Below are 22,735 nucleotides of genomic sequence, written 5' to 3'. Positions count from 1 at the left end.
AGAACACATTCATTTTCACCCCAATCTACAAAGGAGCCAGAACTGGCAGGTGTGTCCTGCCAGGATTTGTATCCAACAGAACACTGCAAACCTGGAGGAGGCTGGCAACCCACCCCAGGCTGCACAGCTTCCTCCAGCTCCTGTTGAACTGAGCCCCTCACAGGTGCCAAACAGCCTTCACTGGCCTCCCTCCACCCCATCTCCTCCCACATCCATTTACCTGCTTACTGCATTCTGTTCCAGAGCACTGGGGCGCTTGGAAGATTTCTCTCTCAGCTTTGACCAAACCCAAACCTGCGCACACATTACACACACATAAACCCCCCTTCACACACCCACTTCCCCCCAAAGAAGTGATAATGCTCTTTTTCTGAGAGTTGTCATTTTTTGAATGGTTCTCCTTGCAATTTATTTCAGTTAGAATTTTGTCTTTTCTAAATCTTGAACCATTCCATACTATAACTTTATTGCAAAAAAAGTCAACATGCATCTTAGAAATTTGGCTTGTAATCAATAGAACAAACATTACATATATGAATTTTAATGTGTAAACAATTAGAAATTCAACAATATCTGCTATTATCCTATTACACAAGTTCACAATCTGTAAAAACTATAGTACAAGGTTACTATACACCAAGAAGAGCTTTGTTCCTTTTCACATGATTTTGCTAAGTGGTGCTTTCCTCAGCAGGTGCCTGGTTTCGTATTTGAGGTGGTTTTGTTTATTTTTGCTCAGGTTAATTCAGCACAGAAAGGGAGGGAATTCTTTGCAGTGACTTCCTTTCCCCATCCCCTCATCCTTCAGTGTCTGGCCCCCAGCTCAGGCTGGTACACGTGGCTGGGGCACACAGGTACCCCCGAGGGCTGTTTTGCCCAAGGTACAGGTGAATTTCCCAGTAAAGCATCACCATGAAATGAACCCAGCTGTCCTGCCCTGCTGCCTCTGCAGAAATCCAAGCCAAACCACCCCAAGACAGGCCCAGCATGCCCTGAAATACAGGGGGGTGCATAAGCTTTGTCAGAAGGCAGGCCAGTGTCACAGAGCTCCTCTCCTCCTCCTCTGCCCCCAGGTACAGCCAGGCTGGGGCTCTGCCAGCCCTGGGGGCACTGCCAGCCCTGGGGTGGCACCCAGCACGGTGGCACCTGCCAGGGGCACTGGGAGGGCAAACCACAATGGGATGTGGCTCTCAGAGATGGCCCTCGCTCCCTCACCAGACAGAGGGGCCACCCCAGTGTCACTTAGAGCTAAAACCATATGAAAAGGAACCCATTCTCTGTGTGTCAAAGGCTACCGCAATTTTTCTTACAGCTTAATTAATCCACTGTAATTTTCATTTTCCAAATACAAAAATACAACAATTCTTATTGAAATCTATACGCCAGTAATTTTAGTACACAAAAAAGCAAAATATTTACAAAATTATACAGTTTAAGAAAAAACTCTGTACAAAAAAATATATAAATCCTTTTGATCCCTCTCTCCTTTTTTAAGTTGTCAGGACTCGGACATGTTTGCTGCAATGGACTTCTCAAGATATACACTGTGCCACAGACATTAAAACCCCTGGAGGTGATGGGAGAAGAGCAAGACATTCTTGTAAGTTCATGGGGTGGGTTTCTCCTCCAATTCTTCATGCCTGGAATTTAGTCTCAGCATTAGCAGGACAGTCCTAATTCTAGGAAGAGGAGAGGTTTGGAAAGAGACAGAATACTGGAGACATCCCCTTCAGTTGACAAGAAACAGGACATGACACAAGTTGGATACCTCACCACAGCACAAGGACAGAGGCAGCAGGGCTGTGACCCCAAAGGTGCTCAGCACCTGCCCTGGCCACACTCAGAGCCACAGGCAGGCAAAGGGTTTGGTAGATGCTGTCCCTCAGCCAGGAGTTACTGGGGCCTACACTGGCAGCCATTCAAGAGAGAAGGGTGTCGTGCATGGCCACAGCGCTGATTTTGTGTGGAAATGCACAAAAGAGGGGCTGAAGAGTGACCAGGGCAAGGGGGCAGTCAGGGGAGGTGCTGCTGGGTGCCCCAGCCACAAGGCACAGAGCCCAGAGCCAGCCCAGCCCCTGGCTCAGCACACACCCGGCTGGGTCACAGGGACAGCACAGAGGCACTGAGCAGGGACACAGGGACAGCACTGCACAGCCAGCTCTGAGCAGCCCTGGGACAGCACAGAGGCACTGAGAATGGGACACAGGGACAGCACTGCACAGCCAGCTCTGAGCAGCCCTGGGACACTGGGCCCTGCTGTGGGGCCGGCTAAGCAGGACACCCCAGTCCTGTGGGCTGAACCCCACCCTGCTCTAACCCACCCTGCTCTGAACCCCAGGGTTCTGCCTGGAACAGCCAGAGGAGAGCTGCTCCTGGCTGGGAGACAGGGGCCAGTGCAGCTGCTTTTGAGGAAGACTGGAACTCCTTCCATTCTTGCTCACAAATACTGAAATGCAATGAACAGCCTGACCTACACTGAGCCTTACACTGAAATGACAGAAGGAAATCAAGAAGGAGTGAAAATCCACTCCAGTGTGTGCTCCTGCTGATGTTTTCTGTGAAGCAGAATTTGGAGAAACAGAGTGAACTGGACAATGTTATAACAATATCCTGTTAAATTGTTTCTTCCACCTCCTCTCACAAAAAGCAGCACAACATAGAGATAGTGTGGCTGTCACACATACTGAAGTAAATGATTTAAGAATCTAACCACAAATAATTCCTACAACATGAGACTCCACAGGAAATAAAATGCTCCCTTTTTTCAACGAGCAAATGAGGCCAGTTTTTCTTTCATAATATTTAATGAAAGTTTGTCTTTCCCCTAACCTCATAATATTGCTAAATAAAACCTGTAATATCTTTTCAATTATAAACTAACAAACCAATCACATTATAAAAAACCCAAAACAAGGTAATACAGGTGACACAAAAAGAGGACAAGAAAATACTGATTTCCACCCCCCTCCCCCCTTTTGATCCTTCTTAAATAGAAAAAAATCACCACCCTGGTGAGCTTGATAATCCTGTAAGAAGTTCCTGGGCCTTTGGCTAGCTCAGTCTCACAGCTCTGTGTCCCATATGTTTTCATACCAAACTCATGGTAAATTTTGTGGTTTGAAAAGAAAGTAAAGCTCTTTTTGGCTCATCAACTTCCTTAAATAAACGTTTAAAAGATGTAGTTTGAACTATATTCCTAAAATTATACATTTTGAACATCAAGTTTCATCTTCTCCAAGAACGGGATTCATCCTCATCTTCATCATCATCATCATCATCTTCGTGCAAAAATAAATCTGAGGTTTCAGTCTCCTGGAGGAAGAAAAAAATGAACTTTCAGACACAAGTTCCAAGCTCTGCCCAGGGACACACCCCAGCTCACAGCAGCAGCTGTACTGGTGTCTGGTGCGGGTGTCAGCGCGTCTCTCTCAAACTCACACACTTACATCCAAACCCATCCACAAAGTGCCTTTTTTCCCCCCATTTCCTCTGTTTTAAAATGTGGGAAATGTACCTGACTATTTAAAACCAGTTCAGTTCCTGGTTTGTAAAAACATCTTTTACAAAGCTTCTTCAGCACACAGGAAACTGTATCCTAAGAGCTCTCAGCTATTAGATTCCAGTAAGAATAATACGGTTATTAAGAGATTTCCATACCTCTTCCTTGGGCTCCTCTTCCTCGACTTCTGTGGACACAGAGGGTACCTTGGGTTTGTGCCACGAGATCTGGAGCCGCCGGTCCTTGAAGCGGGATCCCTGGTTAGCAGCCTGAGTTTAAATGCACAGATTTTCAGGGAGGACCAAGCAAAGAACTTCTAACATCAGCAACAAGCCAGACCCACAGCGTGTGGTACAGAGGCATGTTTGAAGATCTCGGATACATAAACTACAATCACCACTTGAGTGTTCCAAGAGCAACTTCAGCCACACCCAAATCTGCCAAATACTGCTCCTGCCCTGGCACTGAGAGGACGAGCAGAGCTCTGACTGCCAGGGACAGGCAGCTTCATCAGGGAAAGCCCTGTGCCACTGCTCAGACCACCAGGAGTTACTTCCCCTTCAGCAGCACTACCTGCGGCAGCACCAAGCACTATCAAGCTCAAACTGGGGGATCAAAGCCTCTGAAATGTTAAAATACAAAGGTAGACGCAAGTAATTAAAAACTCCTATTCTACATATGTGAAAAAATATATCCATGATTCTACTTACATTCTCAGCTTCTGAGCGGGACTTAAAAGTTACAACAACACTTAATGGGGAATCCTCTTCCTGAAGATCTTCGATATCTCCAAATTTCTGTGAGGAAAAGTTCATTAGGACCAGCAGTAACGTTCTCCTCCACTTCCATAATCATGGTACCATTGCAGTGTACTGAAATCTGATTTTTTTGGACAGAAAAGTGAGAGCCAGAGGACTCCCAGCTGCATCAGCCATCACTGTTGTAGCGCTTGTATTTTTGGGTAAAAGCTCACATTTATTGCTATTGTAAGACAAACTTGATTTTACAGCAGTAAAGGAAATGTATATGAATTTACAGGCCACACTTACAGAGAAGTGCTGTAACAATTCATCCTTCTCCTCTTCAACGAAGCCTCCCACGGTGAGAGCCTTGGGCCGATGATCCACCACCATGTGGTTCAGCATGCCCCGGCCTCTGCCCCCACGGCCCCGGCCCCGGCCCCGGCCCGGGGCTGCCACTGCCTTTCCTCGACCAGCAGGCAGGATGCCTAAGCGGGCAGCCTGGGGAAGGAACACAGCCATGCCCCAGTGAGAGGAGCTGAAACACCCAGCACCCACAAACTCATAAACAGCAGCAGTCAGAGCAGCTCACCTCCACTTGTAGCTGATTGAGCTTTTTCCGCAGCTCGGTTGTGTCCTCTCCGGAGGACAGTCTCTTATGGAAGTCCAGCTCTGCATCCAGCAGTTCCTTCTGTGCCTGGCAGAAAAAGAGGTGGGAACAGAAAACAGAAGGAAAGGGCAGAACTGTAAGGCACAGTTGTAATGTTTTATTCCACTTCAGCAGTACATTCATGCAAATGATACAGACAGATCAGGACACAATAGCCATACTTTTCTCTAAATTCAGTTTTGTTTTAATTGCCTCTGTGCGTGTGTGGTCCCTCCCATTTTTTGAAGGATCTAGAATTCTCTGCTTTAGAACTGGAACAAACATGAATGAGCTACAAGCAAAACTAGGTCATGGAGTTCCGTCAACCATGGCTTGTTTGTCCATGGTTATCACTCACATTAAAATGCTGCTTGCAAGTGTTTTGGTCTAATGCTGTTGCATTTTTAAGACACATTATTAGAAATAGTTACAAAAACCAAGGAGGCAAGTGTGTTGCACATTAAATACCTCTGTCTTGGACTTCAATTTAGATGGTGTGGAGGTTGTAGATGAAGTTTTTAATTCATCCTTTAACTGAGATATTTTTCCTGTTAGTTCTTTTAAAGTCTTCATAATTTCTGCTCTCTCTTCTGGTTTCATGGCCTTGTTTTTCTCCAGCTTGGATATCAACATCTATACAATAATAAAAGAACAGGAACATAAAATTCCAGGAAAAACAGCCCTCAACAGACAGGTATGTACAAAATCAGAATGTATTTACTAGCCACATCCCAGACTTACCTTCTGGCATTCTATTTGTTTTTCTAACATCTCCTGCTTCTTTTTCCTCATATCTTGCTGGAGTTTCATTGCCTCCTATAAGAGGAGAAAATTCTTTCCATCAGTAAAAAGCAGTCTAGCATTGTATGTACTCATTGAGATCATACATGCACTCAAAGGGATCATATTGTCCCCTTCAAGCTATGGAAGTGAAATCCACAACCAAAAGTACTGTCTGCAAAAAGCACAAGTATGAAGTGCAGCTGATTCAATGAATAAAAAACAAATAAAATCCTCATTTCCTGCTGCAAGGTACTTTACTAACATTTTTGCCCCTTTCAGACACCTCTTAAGAAACATACTGTGTGCACTGTCCTGCCAGCGTCTCATAGCTGCAGAGATTAGATTCAGAAAACCCCAAGCAAACCCAGAAAACCCAACATGGCCAAGAGCATCAAGTAAGACACCCCAGAAGGACCCTTCACACATGATTACCCCAGGTGTGTTTGCAAGACTGCCCCACACAAGGACCAGCTCCACACCCACATATAAAGCTGTTGAGGGGTGGCTGAGGCTTCAGGTGCCCATCAAACCTTGCATATAAAGCACTTTGCTCCTTACACTGTCAGGCAGCCATCAAGCATTAAGTACCTGTTTTTTTTTAAGGGCTTCTTGCACATCATGAGGCTTACACCCTGCACCAGACTTCAGAGCTGTCTTCAAGTTTGGAGAACTGTAAACCATTTTTGAGTGGCTTGTAGAAGTAGGAAATATCTGAAATAGTAAAAAACATCCAGTAAAATATGGAATATTTAAAGTGACCATGATATACCAGCAGGGAACTTCAGCGGATCATGTTTCCTCAACTCAGATGTTCAGATTTGTGCAAGGAGGCAGAAAGACCAAGGCAATTAAAACACATGGATAAAGACATCAGTCCAGTTAAAAGGATTTCTGAAAAAGAAATCCTTTCCTGCTCCATGGCAGACTCCTGTTGCATCCTGATTCCCACCAGGACACCACTGAAGGTGATGAGCAGCCCATGCCTTAGTTTCAGCTCTGCAGCTGCAGCCCAAAATCCCACTTTCTGATCAAGTAAAGCAGCAAAAGTCACTCCATGCTTCCTTTCCTAAAGGGACTTCCCCATGGCCCAGAACACACGCTGCACTATGGTATCAGTGTGAATTGAACACTTATTGGCTTGAACTCTGGGTACAAATACTCTCTAAGCTTCTAGCATTGCTGTTAAAGCACAGTGAAAGCTCAAAAATTACTGGGAGAGCCATTAGATTTGTCAACAAAAGGCTGGTCTCACATTCAGGTTGTTAGACTTGTTTACTATCAAGCACTGCTAAAAATATTTTATGCTATTTACAATACTGGTAGTGTTGTAGTTGATAGCTCCTAAAGTCACTGTCCCTATTCCATATAAACAGTTGATGAAACGAGGAAGAAGTGACTGACCACGGCTGCACAAAACATTATTGAAAAGGAACAGAACCACGTGGGAACAACACACAAGTTTTCTCTGCTTGTTCTTTCCTGGCTGACAAGCTAAAGCTGTACCTGAGAGCATGACCATGGTCCACTCTGAACATACCTGAGACTCCTCCACCGCAGCCCCGGGCTGGCTGAGCTCAGGCTGGCTCCCACCCGCTGCTCCAAGGCGCCTTTTCACTGGGACTTTGTTAAGGACGTAGGCACCAGATGCCAGGGGTTTGTTCATCACCTGTGTATGCACAGATTTGGAAACATCAAGGTTAGACACTGTACTCTGCAGCAGCAGCCCCTTGGGAACGCTGCTGAGCCCCTGGACAGCATGTACCTTGGCCAGGCTGCTGTGCACGGTGACGGCGGGCGGCGTGGCCAGCGCCTGCTGCTGCAGGTGCTGCAGCGCCTGCGGGGTGGGCGGCGGCTGCTGCTGCTGCAGCGCCAGGGGCTGCTGCTCGCTCTCCCTGTGCCACAGCACCCGGATAAACCGATTGCTCAGCACTGCCTCCGTGCTGGAAATGGCCTTCCTCGCCTCCTCGTTGGTCAAGTACTGAATGAGAGCAGCTTCAGGATCGTTCTGGAAAGCCACCTAAAGCAAAAGTTCACAAATGCTTTATTTCTCAAGGAAGAAAACATTTCAATCATTAGCAAACCCATCTACAAATAATGTGCAATAATGAGCTGAGTATCCAGTGTATTGAGAGCTCTGAACACTGGTAAGACACTCTATGTAATTAAAGCAAAGTAGCTTTTGGCAAACTTTACATGTACTTGCACCAAAGTCTATACACATTCAAATAAATAGATGAATGACTATCATATAAGACGAACTGTCAGATCATCTCTTTCAGAAGTTATACACAAGTTGCTCAAAACCCTGAGTTGGTTTAGACACTGTTAAACCTGCCAGCCTTTCAAATGTAATTAGTCATCATGAAGACTGAAACCAATATGTTTTACAGTATTAAGATAATAAGACACAGTGGACCAAGAAAAGGTTTCTCTGAACTTGATTACCTCCTCTCCCAGTTTGTCTCCTCTAAGATTTCTCAAAGAAACTATGCAGTATTCAAGCAGGCTTCAAGCAAAATAAAATACCCACACACAGACATAAAACTGACTTTGGTTTTTCACCTGAATGTTTACAATAGTTCCAAATTTGCTGAAGTGTTCGTTGAGCTGCGTAATATTGTTCAGTTCTGGTGGAATTTTTCGAACTTCTAATTTTGTATTAGTATACTGATTCTTTTTCAAAAACCCCGGCTTATTCTGGTTGTTATTCACTTGCCTAGAGAAAAGGAGAACAGGAAGAGTTCAGATAAGTACGTAAGTGCCTAATAAAGCAGCAAATGTTAACATACATCTGAATTGCATTTTTCCTCTAAAAAGTACACCCTCTAGCCACTAACAAAAGAGAGCTTCCCCTGACCCCATGCTTAGTCTCCATATTATGGGGACACAGACTTTGTGACCCAACTATCCCAAATGACAGAGACTGGTGAGTAGCAATGTTCACAGCACTGAGAGCAATCGAGTACATCTGAATTAACATCTGTAGCTAACTCTTACTTTCCCAACCAGGGTTTCTTCAATGGTGGACACTCCATGCTGCTTGGAGATCTCTTCCTGCTGTCTGGTTCCAGGACAACTCTAGTGACATTGCTGCTGTTATTTGTAATGGGAATGGGAGGTTCAGTTTGGATGATAATGTTGGCAGCTGAAGGGAAGAAAAAAAGGCCTGTGTTATTCCACCACACATGGAAAAGTTTTCACACAACAAAACAGAACTGAGATTAAAAACAAACATTAGGATGACTTTATCAAATTGGTCAGTTTTGTTTCCAAACAAAATCATTCAGATCATTTCCTAGCCTAACTAAACATCCTGAGAGAAACACACATGGTCCAGCTGGGAGGGATGGGTTTTGACCTTTAAGGCTGATACTAGCTTGAAGAAACAAAGCTAAAACTTCATTTTTCAGGTATTAAAAACTCAAATTCTGTGGGAAAGGGAGAGACAGAATAAACAAAACCCCAAATCCCAGCAAAACAGAAAAGGAGGAAAAGAACCCATGGCTGGATCCCCAGGCTTTAAGTCAGAGCTCTGTAATGGGCAGGGGCTGAATTAACAACCAGCTTGCCCTGTAGGAACCCTTAAAAGAGCAAAAGCAACAAAGAACCCATTCTTTCCACTGCTACCCCACTGCCAGCCCTCCAGACAGGTTTCAGCAACAAACTGTTAACTAAGCATAACTATTACACTCTTTTAAGACATTAGATTTAAAGATTGAAGCACATTCTACCAACACAAAGTTTGCTAGAAATTTATTTGCAACCTTTTCAAGATTATGGCCTTTGTGTTAGTCTCCTGTGAATGCCAAATATTCAACCCCTAAAAAGAAGTCTGAGCTACACAGCAATTTCTATGGCTTTTATATAAGCCAGGGCTCTGCTGGTTACACTGGTGAGAACAGAGACTGGGCATTTCTGGGCATGGCATCCTCACTTTGAAGGATGATCTGAGAGCAAACCTTTCACACCTGTGATAAAGACAGTAAAACATGCTGAGTGAGGCCCTACCACTGAGCACTCATCCCTGCCTTACCACTGGGATGGGCTCTCAATGAAGCCCCAGCCCTGCCTCTGTGACAGTCATTAAGATGCAAATAGCAACAGCAATTTCTACAATAATATTTCGCCATATTCCTCATAAGATGAGTCATTGGAAGGAAATGCTGGAAAAGAAAATCTTTGTTATCTACTGAGTAAGAAATACTGAAGTAGAATAATAAAACCCAAAACTTAACATCTTTGGTTTTAAGAATCAGGGCAGGAAAACACAAGGGAGAAAGAAAGTTTTGCTACTACAACTAAACTTTGAAGAGCCTTGACCTGTGCCCTTCCCTAAAAGATGCTTTGTGCACATCACCACTAAGAGACAGCAGCCACATCCATTCAGGCAGGGGCTAGGAATTATGTAAGTGCAGACTGGGATTCCCAGTAGCTGGGAAATTGGAATGATACCTGTGATGTTCATTTCAGAGAGAACACCTGGCTGACAGAGTCAGAGCATGAAGCACCAAAACATGCCATGGCAGCTCCCTTCTTCACTACCATCACAACAGCCAAGGCAAGGAGCTTGGATCATCACCTCTGTGCCCTTGGCTGATCAAAAGCAGTCTGCAGACTGTGCTGCTAAATCCACCTTTAGGCACCATTTTTCTTCCTAGGAGCTACCAGTACCTGGAAAATACCTCCACAGGCTTAAGAAGAATAAAACCCCAACCAACCAACAAAACCCTTGTAGCATTCCCAAGCAAGTGGTTATTTTTAATCAAAAAGGCTGCTTTGACTTTAATATGGGCATGTTAGCACTTAAAAAAGGTAGAAATGTCAAAAAAAAAGCTCTGAAACACTAGATCAGTGAGAAAAACTAGTGCTTTCAGCCTGAAAAGAGGGAAAAGTGTTGACGGTCTTGGACAAAAATAGTAACAGCAATGACCAGAACCCTTCCTACCTCGAGGGTTTGTATCCATCTCCCCAGATGTTAGGCCAATTAGATTTGGACGCTGCATTTGTGCTCTCGTAAAGAACTGCCGATACTGAGATCTACCAGCACTGGTAATACTAGGAGCTTCAGGGTTATAGCCATCTGGCTCATATGTATCTACAAAAAAAGGAGAGAAACGACAGAATTTTTCAAGTGAGTTTAAGACTCGGGGTTAGTTTTCCTTCAAGGATGTGCATGGATGTCCAAGAGTCAGAAGCTCTCTTGGATGAAGAGAAGAGGTGGTACAGCCAACCTGTGCAGCCACTGCAAACCCTCGCCTGGATTCCAGGCCTAGCCTATCTAAACACATTCTCTTTTGGTTTTTATTCTGGTACTGTTTGTCCAAAGCACACAGGTCACAATACACAGTACTGCTGATCCACTGCCTGGAAAGCCTGAGGTGTCAGTGTGACAGCGTGTACAACATCTGGCAGTGTTTTAAGGGCAAAAACACAGGTTTTGGTTTCAGCATTTATACTGTAGAGTCTAAGATGCAAATAGATTTTCAGCCTTTGCTGCCCAACAGTTTGGGTCTCTTCAGAAATGAATTTTAGGTGAAGAATATACTTAAATGATTTCAATCAAAGAAACCTGAGAAATGAAGTAATGGAACCAATACTTACCTACTGAACTCTCTTTATGTAAGAGTGAGATCAGCTGCCTAGCTTAGGTAAAGTACTAATGATTGTTTCCATTAGAAGTGGTCACCGCAAGAATACAAGATGACAATTGACTCCTACTGCTCCTCCAGCCCAAGGTCCAGATTGAGGATAACATATTTTTTTTAATCTTAAAAAGGAAAACCTGTACAAGAACTAGAATGAATGAAGTCTGTGAAGAGCCTCCACAGGAACAGAACAAATGCCTGTACAAGGGAACCTGACAAACATGAATGCCTCCAAAATCTCAGCTCCTTATTCTGCAGCAACAAAGACAACTCTACAGTTAAAATCAGATGCCCCACAATATCCACATTGAGCGCAGAGCCTGACACTGTAAAACAAGAACTTTCTCTAACCTCAAAGGAGCAGAACCACAAGCTCCTCTTCCCTTATTTAGAACATGATTGACTGCAAGAGGGCAACCATCAGCTGTTACCGCAACAGTCCAAGAACAGGACATGAGAATCTCCACAGAGGTTCTGGAGAACAGAATTACTGTGAAGCCCTGTGAACTCCAACAGGCAGAATCATCCATTAGAAGTTCTGGAGCTGAAAGGATCAGATGGTGACACCTGAACACCCAACAGGACTTGGGGATAACTGAACTGGTTATCTAATAAGAAATTTGAGTATCTCAAGTTCCGAAAAGCATGGAAGTTACAAATAAAATGACACGGATCATGAACTGAACTAGATCCTCTCTTTGAATAAAATTCAGAATATTTATGTTAAAAAACCCCAGATGAGAATATTATAAAACACTGACATTTAATTATCTATTTTGGTTACACAGAACATGGGAATGCCATTAATCCTTTAATTATCTAAGAAAGTAATTTTGTTGTATTTAAATTGAGCAATCTAGGACTTTCCAGGTATTTTGCTATTTTTCTCTTGTAGAAACATACTAAAAACATACTTTTAAAAATTTTGAGCTCTGTTAAGGAAGAGGGACGTGTCCAGTGAAAGCTAACAACCTTTAGAAAGCTAGAATCAGGGTGATTCTGGAAAAAGAATAGAAAAAGCACTGATGTCTATGAAGACTGTACAGACTACTGTGACATACAACTGGAAAAAAAAGCTCTCACCTGTATTAGTCCAAAGTGAAGAGGAATAAAACCTACATTAAAAAGCAATTACAGGTTTGCAGATCCATCTTTCACCTACTAATGTCCTACTGAATGGCTTGAAGATGAAAGGAACATTTCTTACACCACAATTGGATTGCTGCGAGCACATGAAACCCAGAGCTCCCCACAGTGCTCCTCCTCAGACCAGGGCAGAGCACTGCTGCCATTCCATCCCAGAATGGATGATGGGCTGAGCCAGGGAGAGCCATCAGACTTCTTTTTAGATTTGTATATATTGGAGGAAGACAGATCATCATTTCTAATCACACATCAACAGAGAAAACTGAAAAATGTTTCCATCAAACAGATTGAAACCAAAGGCTTTTGCTTACGTTCTGACACTGTATAGAGCAGGTTCTGAGGCAGAGGAGGAGGCAGCCTTGCTCCCACGGGTGCAAGACTGGGCACTGCGCTTGTCCCCGGCTGGTCACGACTGTTGATCAAGCTGGACTGTGTTAAAGGTGGGCCTGCAACAACAGCACACAACACATCACACACTGACAGCTCCAAGGCACAACGTGCAAACAATTCAGTGCTGTGTTCGTGCCTTGCTTTGACCAAGGTCAGGGCTCTAAATATGTCCAATTCCACCACAGTAATAGTAAACTGAGAAGCCTGTTCAGGTAAGCTACTCTGATTCCAACACCTTTTCTCTTTCTCAGGAGAGACAAAGCTTTCAGGGAAAAGAAAGAAGTGTCTTTTCCTCCCCAGTGGTTTGTTAGTGCTAGAGATGCCTTAACCACAGCAGCTCCTCCCTCAGCTCTACCATGGAGAGACAAGGCTTGCTCAGAGCAAGAGATCACTTCAGCAGCATTCAGACCACAGTTCTGAAATAAGAACTGCAGGGCAAGAGGCATTCCCAGACAAGGAATTTCTCTAGCTGGTTGTGCTTTGGTTTCTCCATGTACCATACAGACATTCTGACTAACTGTATGATCAAAAAGGACTCCGAGTGACACTACACAGCCCATCCTGAGCACTGTCTGTTCTCTCACAGCAGGTCACTTCTGCCTGCTAAAGGGTTCATGCAAAGTTTAGGGCTAATCTTGTATCAAATTATTCCTCATCCCAAAATTGCTGCTATTGGACACAATTATCGCAGCATTTATTTTGTCCCTGGAATAGACACTGAAACAGAGTAAGCATGCCCCTAATATGCTATTTCTTCATAGAGTTCATAAGATGCAGTAGGGTAACGCAAAAGGCTCAACATCTCAGATCACTGCTGAGCTAAGAAAGCTCTTAAATGTGTCAATAATGTATTGCCTTCTAGTGGTAGATAATGTAGCACCAACACTAGATCTTTATTAGAACCTCTAGGAAACTGAATCATAACATTTCTTGCATTATAGCAGGGAAAAACCCGGCTAGTAAGTGTCAGTGACCAATCCAGTCACCACCAACTACCACTGAGGTAAGCTGAAAGATCCCCAACTCCACCCCCCTGCCCAATTTAATTCAGTTTGCAGTGCTTGGAAAATCATGGTTTGCCAGCTGAGTATTCAGAATTTTTTGGGCACTGCTCTGGACAGCACACTGCCCGCCAAGGAGCTGCAGCTTTGGACAGCACACTGCCAGCCAAGGAGCTGCAGCTTTGGACAGCACACTGCCCGCCAAGGAGCTGCAGCTTTGGACAGCACACTGCCCGCCAAGGAGCTGCAGCTTTGGACAGCACACTGCCCGCCAAGGAGCTGCAGCTTTGGACAGCACACTGCCCGCCAAGGAGCTGCAGCTTTGGACAGCACACAGCCAAGGAGCTGCAGCTTTGACAGCACACGCCCAAGGAGCTGCAGCTTTGGACAGCACACTGCCTGCCAAGGAGCTGCAGCTTTGGACAGCACACTGCCAGCCAAGGAGCTGCAGCTTTGGACAGCACACTGCCCGCCAAGGAGCTGCAGCTTTGGACAGCACACTGCCAGCCAAGGAGCTGCAGTGGATCCCCTGCTGGGACTCACGCGGGACGGGCAGCACGACGGGCGGCGGGGGCTGCGGGTGCGGCTGCGGCACCGGCAGGCGCAGCCCGCGCACCGGCCCCGGCAGCGGCGCGGCAGCAGCAGTCCCGGCGGCGGCGGCAGCCCCGGCGGCGGCGGCGGGAACGGGATCATGCTGGGCAAGGAGACTTCATCTACCACTAAAGGATCGTTTCCGTGATCAAACTGGCAGAGGTCACCAAGGACACAATAGCCTCGCTCTGCAAAACAGGACATTTCACCTCAGGTTAGAGAACACACAGTAGTTCTCAGTCATTTGTAACATTTCAGGTTTTCATGGAATTTCTTACTAAAGAAAACATGCATCTGCTGATACATTATTATATTGTAAGGTAAAGTTTCACAAAATAATTGAAATTAGAACAATCTTTCATAAAAGCATACAAACTTACATGCATTCATCATAAAAGCTGTGGAAAAAAAATCAGAAGTACTGAGGTTTATTTTAAACATACACACACTGCAATCTACACCAGGACTGCCAGTGGTTGAGGTATTTGTCTAGCACATAGAGAACTGTGAAAAAACTCCATATGTTCCTATCCAGCAACTGCCATAGCATACGCAAACTGCTTGTGGTAAGATTAGTTATTTCTCCAGTACAACAAAGGGCATCTCTGCATCTGTTACATACAAGGTACACATCACATGCTGCTGCAGTGTGACTTGCTGCTCACCTTCAGTGAATACCTAAAAAAAAAAAGTCACATAAACATTGAAATAAGGCATGAAACTGAAAACTAAGGAACAGTTACCATCATAGTCTTGACATCTTCTTTTAGGAGGAGGGTTTCTGCCAAATGAACTGGGATTGCTGTGATTGTTGAAGTAATTTGACCAGCTCTCTGTGGTGCCTTCAAGGTGGTGCGCAGGTGCAACTACAGTTACAGCACTGGGAATAGCTTGTGCAGAGGAATACTGTTCAGAGGATTTACTGGGAGATGCAGACACCGGATTATACGAGCTTTCAACATCATTTTTTTCACTCTTGTATTTTGATCTCTCTCTCTCTCGGTGCTCTGTTTAAAAAAAATAAAGCTGAGTAAAGCCTTCATGTTTTGCTCTGTACATCAGAGCCATGAGCAAGAGATAACAACACATTCTCTGAAATACTCAGCATTCTACACATTGAACTGTTCTTGAAGGAGCTTAGTCTTACCAGTGGAGTAATAACTAAATATAATGTAAACAGGGGTTTAGCTTCAGAAATATCCAAGTTTTCTTTGCAAAATGCACATTCATTCCTCTACTACTTATTTCACTCTGGCTTACAGCTCTCTTTTAAAGGAGAAAGAAGGGCAAAAGCCTGAAACAACAAACCTACCTCTGCCCTTAACTAACGCGGTGTCAAGGTGCGTGGAATGCTGTAATCTGTGCCACTTACTTTTCCGACAGACCTGAACTAGCCCTAAAAGAACAATCATATGGTAACCACCTGCAACTGCAAAGAAGCCTTCTCTAAAAAATGCACAGTAACAAAACGAAAGAGGGAAACACTGCTTTGCAAAAAGTCCAGTCCTTAAGAGGAAAAAAGAATAAAATCAACAGCTTTGTCAGAACACACAGCACAAAAATACAAGCTACTGCTATCCACAGGAATACACCTGTGGATAAATTAAGAGGTTAGCAAAGAAGAAAACAAACCCCTTAATTGTTCTACTCTGAAGAACAGCATCTTAATTAATAATTTCAAGAACACAAAGCTATCAGAATTTGTTCCAACTTCTCAAGGGCATCTCCTGCCTGCTAGATCATCCAGAATGTACGAGTCCCGGGTGTCAGTGCAGTAGGATGCTGTCCTGAAGCAGCACCCCGGGTACTCACCGCTCCTGCTGCCATCCCGGTCCTTGCTGCGGCCCCTGCTGCGACTGCGGCTCCGACTCAGCCCTCTGCTTTTGCTGCGGCTTTTACTCCTGCCCCGGCGCCAGCCAGACTTCTCCCTGTACAAGTCACTCCTATCATAGTACCTGTCATAGTCCCTCCACTTCCCATCATCCCGCTTTTTCTCTCTGGTTCTAGGAAAGACAAATGTAGACAGTGTCAGGGAAAGGAGAAACAAAATTAAAAAAGAAGCTTGCAACATGGAAAGATACTGTTCACCCTTCCCATCCATTTGGGCAGTGAAACACTCCAGTCAGAATTTCACAAACTACACAGAGAACTACAGAATCTTAAAGCCGATTCACTGGCCTGTAGAAAGCATGAGTAGGAACCGGCAAGGTGAGACAGCTATGATGCTCAGAACAGGCTTTAGAAGTGATGCTGACATGGTGTGAACAACTGCCCCCAGAAACTACAGACTCCAAAAATGTTCTTCATTTATATAACAAGGGAAACAATGGAACTGATGACATTCCCAGGAATTGTAATTTGAAGAATATTTGGCCTCTTGCGCAAGAGGCCAACTTCTTGTGGAGACTTCCCATGCACGTGATCAGCATATGCACAATGTATCACAGTCAAAGGAAGGAGAAAATCCCTATTTTTCACAAAAATCACTACCTACAAGGTAAAAAAACACAGTCAAAGATTGACAGCAAATACAGAAAAATTTCATAACATTGTGGCTCAAAGCTAACCTTTGCTCACTGGAATCTGCACGGCTCCTCTGGGGACTGGAATACTTCTTCTTCCTGCTCTCCCGCTCTTCTTCAACAGACTCTTGAAAATTCTGTTTAACACACAACTACCAAACAAGGACGAGTATCACTTTTTTAAATTAAGAAAATTACACCAAAATGTAGTTCAAGTTACAGACAGCAATGCAAAGAAAACAATACTCAAGTATTACTTGCCCAGAGTACTGAAGCACTACAAGTAATCAAGCACTAGAGTCTGTTGAAGAGTTTTGGTCTCAAAACTTGCTTTTTTTTTTCTGCAGAAGAGACGCCCCTAAATAAAACCACTTTGATGTTTTGTTTCTAAACAGGATTCATGAAGGACAAGATCTCTCTCCACTCTACTTCCTTATTTAGCATAAGCAATTCTACGAGTGAGGTATTTCCCGAACCTTCAAACACAAAGTCTGCAGTCACCTGTCCAGGTAGAGAAGTCACTAGCTGACATTTTAAATACCTGCTTCAAGGCAAAAAGCTGCTCCCATGGTGGAACTGGTCACATTTCTTGCTGGCCTCCACCACAGCAGGTTCAGAAGTCTGCCAGCTGTACCACTACTGCAAACCACTGACCTATTCAGCATTTCTGCTGCCACTTCACACTGCTTACAAGTTACTGTAAATTTTGGTGGAAAAAGCTTACATGCACTAATTTTTAAAAGACTTTTTTTACCAATTGAAACCAAAAGGAAGGCTACCTGCATCCTTCTAAAACAGGATTATCTGGGGAGAACTGGCAGAAATACTCAAGACTTGGCTTGACAGGGCTCTGGAGAGCTCCACCTGCAGTCCTGCTCCCAGCACAAGGTGTATCACACGGCACCTGGGGTCCCCTCTAGCCCTGACCCCACTGTGATTCCATGTGTGGTTTATTTCATGGCCTCTGTGTGCAGGAATCACACCATACACTGAGCTTCATGACACATTGTGAAGGCCTTGCTGATGTCAAAGTAACTAATTAATGTCCTGAATTCTGTAATGTTGTCCCATAAAGCTGTCCTAGATTATCTTCTATTGCTTATTGCCACTCCCCTCCAGCCCCTCAAACCTCCTCCTCTGCTTCAACCAGAGCACTGGTAAAGTCAGCTGAAGGTAGTTCTATGGGACTTTCTATAAACTATGGCAGTACTTTGAGAACAGAGGGGAAAGCTCTTACAGTGAAAGTCTTGTTCAAATTATGAACTGCCATAAGCAAAACTACTTCCATAAACTGTCATAACTCTGCATCACATCCTTGGGTAAAAAAGGACATCAGAGAAAAGGAAAAAAAAGTAAAAGCAACTTTAATTTAAATCAGTTGATGAACCACAGTCAGGTAAAAAAAGACCTGCACTACTTTGGGCTGACCTGTGTTTTGCTGACTGACAATTTCTGCAATTATTTGTCACCTTCTCTCAAAAAATTGATTGCTTTCAATCTTGCCAACAGAACTTAAAATCAAGGTGGAACTCTTTCCAAACAAATCCTACCTGACTTCCCAAAATAATTATTACAATACAGAGGCTGACATATTTCAATGATTTTAAGCATCACAGAAAACATTCTAAGTAATTTTCATTCCTCACAGAATATACAAAATTGGAAATGTTTTGGAATGTTTTTGCTGCTTCCCCCTCTCAAACCCTTCCAAGTAATCATCCACTGGTATTACCAGAGCTGTGAATAGGATTTCTGAGTGTTTAATCAAAGGTAGACTCTACAAAGGAATGTAAAATGTTCTTGTCTGAATAGTCATCTTCCACAGTTCTTTGGACACAGAGATAATTATTCACAACAGAGTACATTTTTCTGTCACGTTTCGCCTCACAAATGCAGGACAGCTATTTGAAAATAAAAGGCAGGCAGAATAAATAACATTACCTCCTCTTTGACTTCTTCTTTCTCTTGCCCTGCAGGCTTTGCCTCTGCCTTTGTGGGCTCAGCAGAAGGAAGGTAACTTTTGGTGTACAAACTTTCAAAGAGTTTATCTACAAACCCTGAAGTTTCTGAGGATACAGAACACAAGAAAATACTGTTACACATGCATTTAAGTGCATGCTTACATTTACCAGAGAAGACCCTGAAACAGTCAGCCAGGTGGGCTGCTTGCAGCAGCAGTACCTCAGATTAATGAGCATTAGCTCCACTGAAGGAGCTGGAATTACATTTGTAATGTAGGCACTTGAGGCTGTTCACTTAGAGAAAGAAATTCCTCAGGTATATCACAGACAGCAACAGAGACTCTCCTGTTCTAAGGGGCAAGCATGATTGGTGCCTGTGATCAAGGGGCAAGTCCACAGCTATCCACAAGTTTCATCAGCTACACTCAGCAGCCTCTCAAGGGCAATTTTTATGAGAGTAAATAATTTTCAACACCCTCCTCAGCAGTTCAACATCACAAGAAATGCACAATAACCTTCTCAGTGAGTGTCAGACTTTCAGGTGTTTAAACCCTTGACTATGAAGGGTTTATGAAGCAAAAATTATGAAGCAAATTGCCACATGTGAAGGTCCAAGCAGTCTGGAGGACTAACATGGATCAGGTTTTCAAAAGTTATCAAACACCTGTCAGAGAAGCTTCTGGCAACAGGACTGACACTTCTAATTAAATTGCTTTTATTTAAGAACATTTCTTCCCACCCACTGTTGAAAGTCCAAGTTGCATGACTTCATCTTATGATTATTATTTTTTTAATCACACGATTCCTTCAAACTCTGTATGGAATATTCATGGCTACCAAGAAAGATTTTGAAGGCAGCAGTGATGCACCACCCTCCCTCCTCCCACCCAGAGCCCAAGCCCCCAGCCAGCTGTGCCACCACACCTTTCTGCAGGAACACATCCAGCTGGTCAGCACAGAAAGCTTTCAGCTCCTTCTCGGGCTTGTCTTTCTTGACTAATGCCACGACATAGTTGGCCAAGGCTGAGGGGTCAGCGTCACATCTAGTGAGAGAGAGAACTGTGCTTGGCTGCTGCACCATGGGGGCACAGGCACTGCAGAGCCCCCAGGAGCTCCTGCAACACCTCTGGGCTGCTGGGCTCACATGCAGCATCAGCACAGCTGCACCGGGGCCATGGAGCCACAAAAGGGCTCTTTGCAACCACAGCCCGCTATTTCAGTGCCTTGTGAACCCCCCAACCACACCTGACCAAGGCCCCCCTTCTCTGCTCCTCCTGAGCTCTGCTGAGGGAAAAGCAGAGCTCTCCTTTGCCCAGACAGACCCACTGCTGCTGAACCTCCTCCTGGCCCAGCAAGCACACCTTCAGTGGCTCCACAGGCACAGCAGAGCAGGGGCCAGGGCAGGCACTGCACCAGAACTGACTAAACTGCACTTAAAAATTAAAACACTGTTGTAAAGGAGTTCAGAAGATGTCACAGAGGTCCATTTTCAATACACACACTGACACCTGCACAGCTTCAGTGACTATCCTGCTGTGCTGGAGGGGTTTCCTCCTCAAGGACACCCCCATGCCATATTTTACAGTAACCTTTTAATGCTGGTACAACACCTAAAGGAGAGCAATTACTGACCCAGGTTCTCTCCTCATGCTCCCTCACCTGCATCTGGTCCACAAAGACCAAAGTCACCAACTGTGTGCAGTGATACGTCATCACTGATCTTGAAACTGGATATTGCTTTAGATTCCATTATTCAGCTACTAGGAACACCCCAGGTATGAAATAGAGTAACAGTGTGACTAAGTTACAGCTCCTTGTTTGGCTTCTCAGAGGGTGCAGATGCCAGATATCAGGTGGGGGCAGAAACCTAAAATACTCAAAAGACTTTCTTTTTTAAATGAACATTTAAAGAGGTGATTGTGTATTTTCTGAGAACAGTAACCTTGGAAATAGAAAGAAAAATTCTGAAATATATATACCTCAAAATAATCTCAAGTAAGAAAAAGATCCAGAAAACAAGTAAAAGGCAAAAAGCCAAGCAGAGGGCAACAGGTGAAAGAAATAAAAATCCTCAATGAGCAGTAATCAAGTAGCTCTGCTCTCATATAGCCTCCAACAACATCCAACCTCCACTGAAAGCCAGGGTAAATGGAGCAATTAAGAACAAAGAAACCACAAATTGACAGATTTTACAATTCTTACATACACAGAGAAGTAACCTGTACGTGATGCATTCACTGTGTGTGATGTACTGGGGCCCTCACCCACTGACTATAAATGTTCAATTTCAAATAGAGGAAGTTATCCCTCACTTCACAACCATTACCTTTCCTTCCTCAATATGTCAGACCCACCCAAGCAGCCCATCCCATCCCATGCCATCATGCAGTACAGGGCCACACAAGGTGAGTGCCCTCCTCCAGGCAAGCCAATCTGTATTGTCACTCTAGTGCCACTACAGAGTCTGTGACTGTCAGGGCCCACTGGCCAATTCCTTGATTTCCTGCCTCCCATTGCACAGTGCAGCTCAAATGCCCAAGGAACGCCGGACATGACTGGAGTTGGCAGGAAAAGTGCAGGAGCAGGAGTCGTGCTCCAGCCTAGAGATTTTCAGCAGGGTTTGACCAAACACCAGAGAAACCCATTGTAACAAGGGAAAAAGAAAGTTGTGAAGAACTTCCAAAAGCCTAATACTTAATGATGACAAGTGAGCAGACCTAAGGCCTCTTCCCACAGGCCTCAGCTGTACTTCATGGGAGACCCAAGCCTGGCCAGGCACTGACAAGCAGCTTCTCCTGCTGAGACCCGCCGACCCCTCACTGTGCCTAAGCCACCAGCACCAGCTGTGTTCAGGCACTGCAGAGCTCGGGACCAGCACAAATCCAGCATCCCTCTGCAGCCAGTTATCAGAACCCACGAAATGCATGACAACCTGGATCCATGGTGACTCCATCCTAGCCCCACTCCCACTGCAAGCAGCAGCAGGATGTAAATTCAGAGTTCCCACAGTTTCGGCATTATTCCTGGTTTTGTCAGCTCCTGCAGCAGCCCCTGGCTCTGCTCCGAGCTGGGACTGAAATCGACAGCACAGCCTGGGCAGCAGTTAGGAGCACACAGAGCCACAGAGATTGGAAACGCACTCCCAGACCGCCAAATTCAATCTATGCCCACCTTGTCCCCAGCCCAGAGCACTGAGCGCCACGGCCAGTCCTTCCTTGGACACCTCCAGGGATGGGCACTCCCAGCACCTAAGCACCCTTTCCATGGGGAAATTCCTGCTGTGCCCACCCTGAGCCTGCCCTGGCCCAGCCTGAGGCCGTTCCCTCTGCTCCTGTCCCTGTTCCTGGAGCACAGCCCGACCCCCCCCGGCTGTGCCCTCCTGGCAGGAGTTGTGCAGAGCCACAAGGGCCCCCTGGGCCTCCTTTTCTCCAGGCTGAGCCCCTTCCCCAGCTGCTCCTCATCAGACTTGTGCTCCAAGCCCTTCTCCAGCTCCGCTGCACGGTGCAGGACAGAAGGCCGCCGGCAGCTCCCCGGGCCCGGGCTGTCCCGCACTCCGGGCGCGCCGGGCCCGGGCCGGGACAGGGCCGTAACGCCTGGGTCGGGCCCGGCCCGCGGGAAGCGCAGTCCGCCGCTCCGCCCGGCCCGCCCGCCCGCACTCACATGGGCTCCAGCAGCTTGGCCAGCCAGGACTTGAGCGCGTCTACGCTCTCGATGATCATGGTGGCCCCGCGCAGCCCGCTCCCAGCTACACCGCCGCCGCCATCGCCGCGACCTGCCCGGCACCGCCCGCAGCGCAGCCTGCCGGGCA

The 22,735-nt window shown here is 45.3% G+C and overlaps 1 protein-coding gene across 1 annotated transcript; it reads right to left on the bottom strand.

Annotated features, from left to right (window-relative positions):
• Nucleotides 1–387: 387 nt before the first annotated feature.
• Nucleotides 388–22,709, bottom strand: RBM27 (RNA binding motif protein 27). Its single transcript, XM_030957568.1, is given in 23 exon segments — nt 388–3,312; nt 3,658–3,768; nt 4,210–4,296; nt 4,549–4,740; nt 4,832–4,936; nt 5,357–5,521; nt 5,630–5,704; nt 6,260–6,382; nt 7,209–7,337; nt 7,434–7,688; nt 8,234–8,387; nt 8,669–8,816; nt 10,617–10,766; nt 12,774–12,908; nt 14,397–14,486; nt 14,489–14,632; nt 15,188–15,451; nt 15,757–15,840; nt 16,257–16,447; nt 17,012–17,118; nt 18,908–19,032; nt 19,852–19,970; nt 22,588–22,709. Coding segments are annotated over 23 exon segments (3,099 nt in total). The 5' UTR covers nt 22,647–22,709; the 3' UTR covers nt 388–3,225.
• Between the last annotated feature and the right edge of the window lie 26 nt (nt 22,710–22,735).

Source organism: Camarhynchus parvulus, chromosome 13 (assembly GCF_901933205.1).
Source record: "Camarhynchus parvulus chromosome 13, STF_HiC, whole genome shotgun sequence".
Classification (NCBI taxonomy): domain Eukaryota; kingdom Metazoa; phylum Chordata; class Aves; order Passeriformes; family Thraupidae; genus Camarhynchus; species Camarhynchus parvulus.
This window is presented reverse-complemented; position numbering and strand designations above follow the sequence as displayed.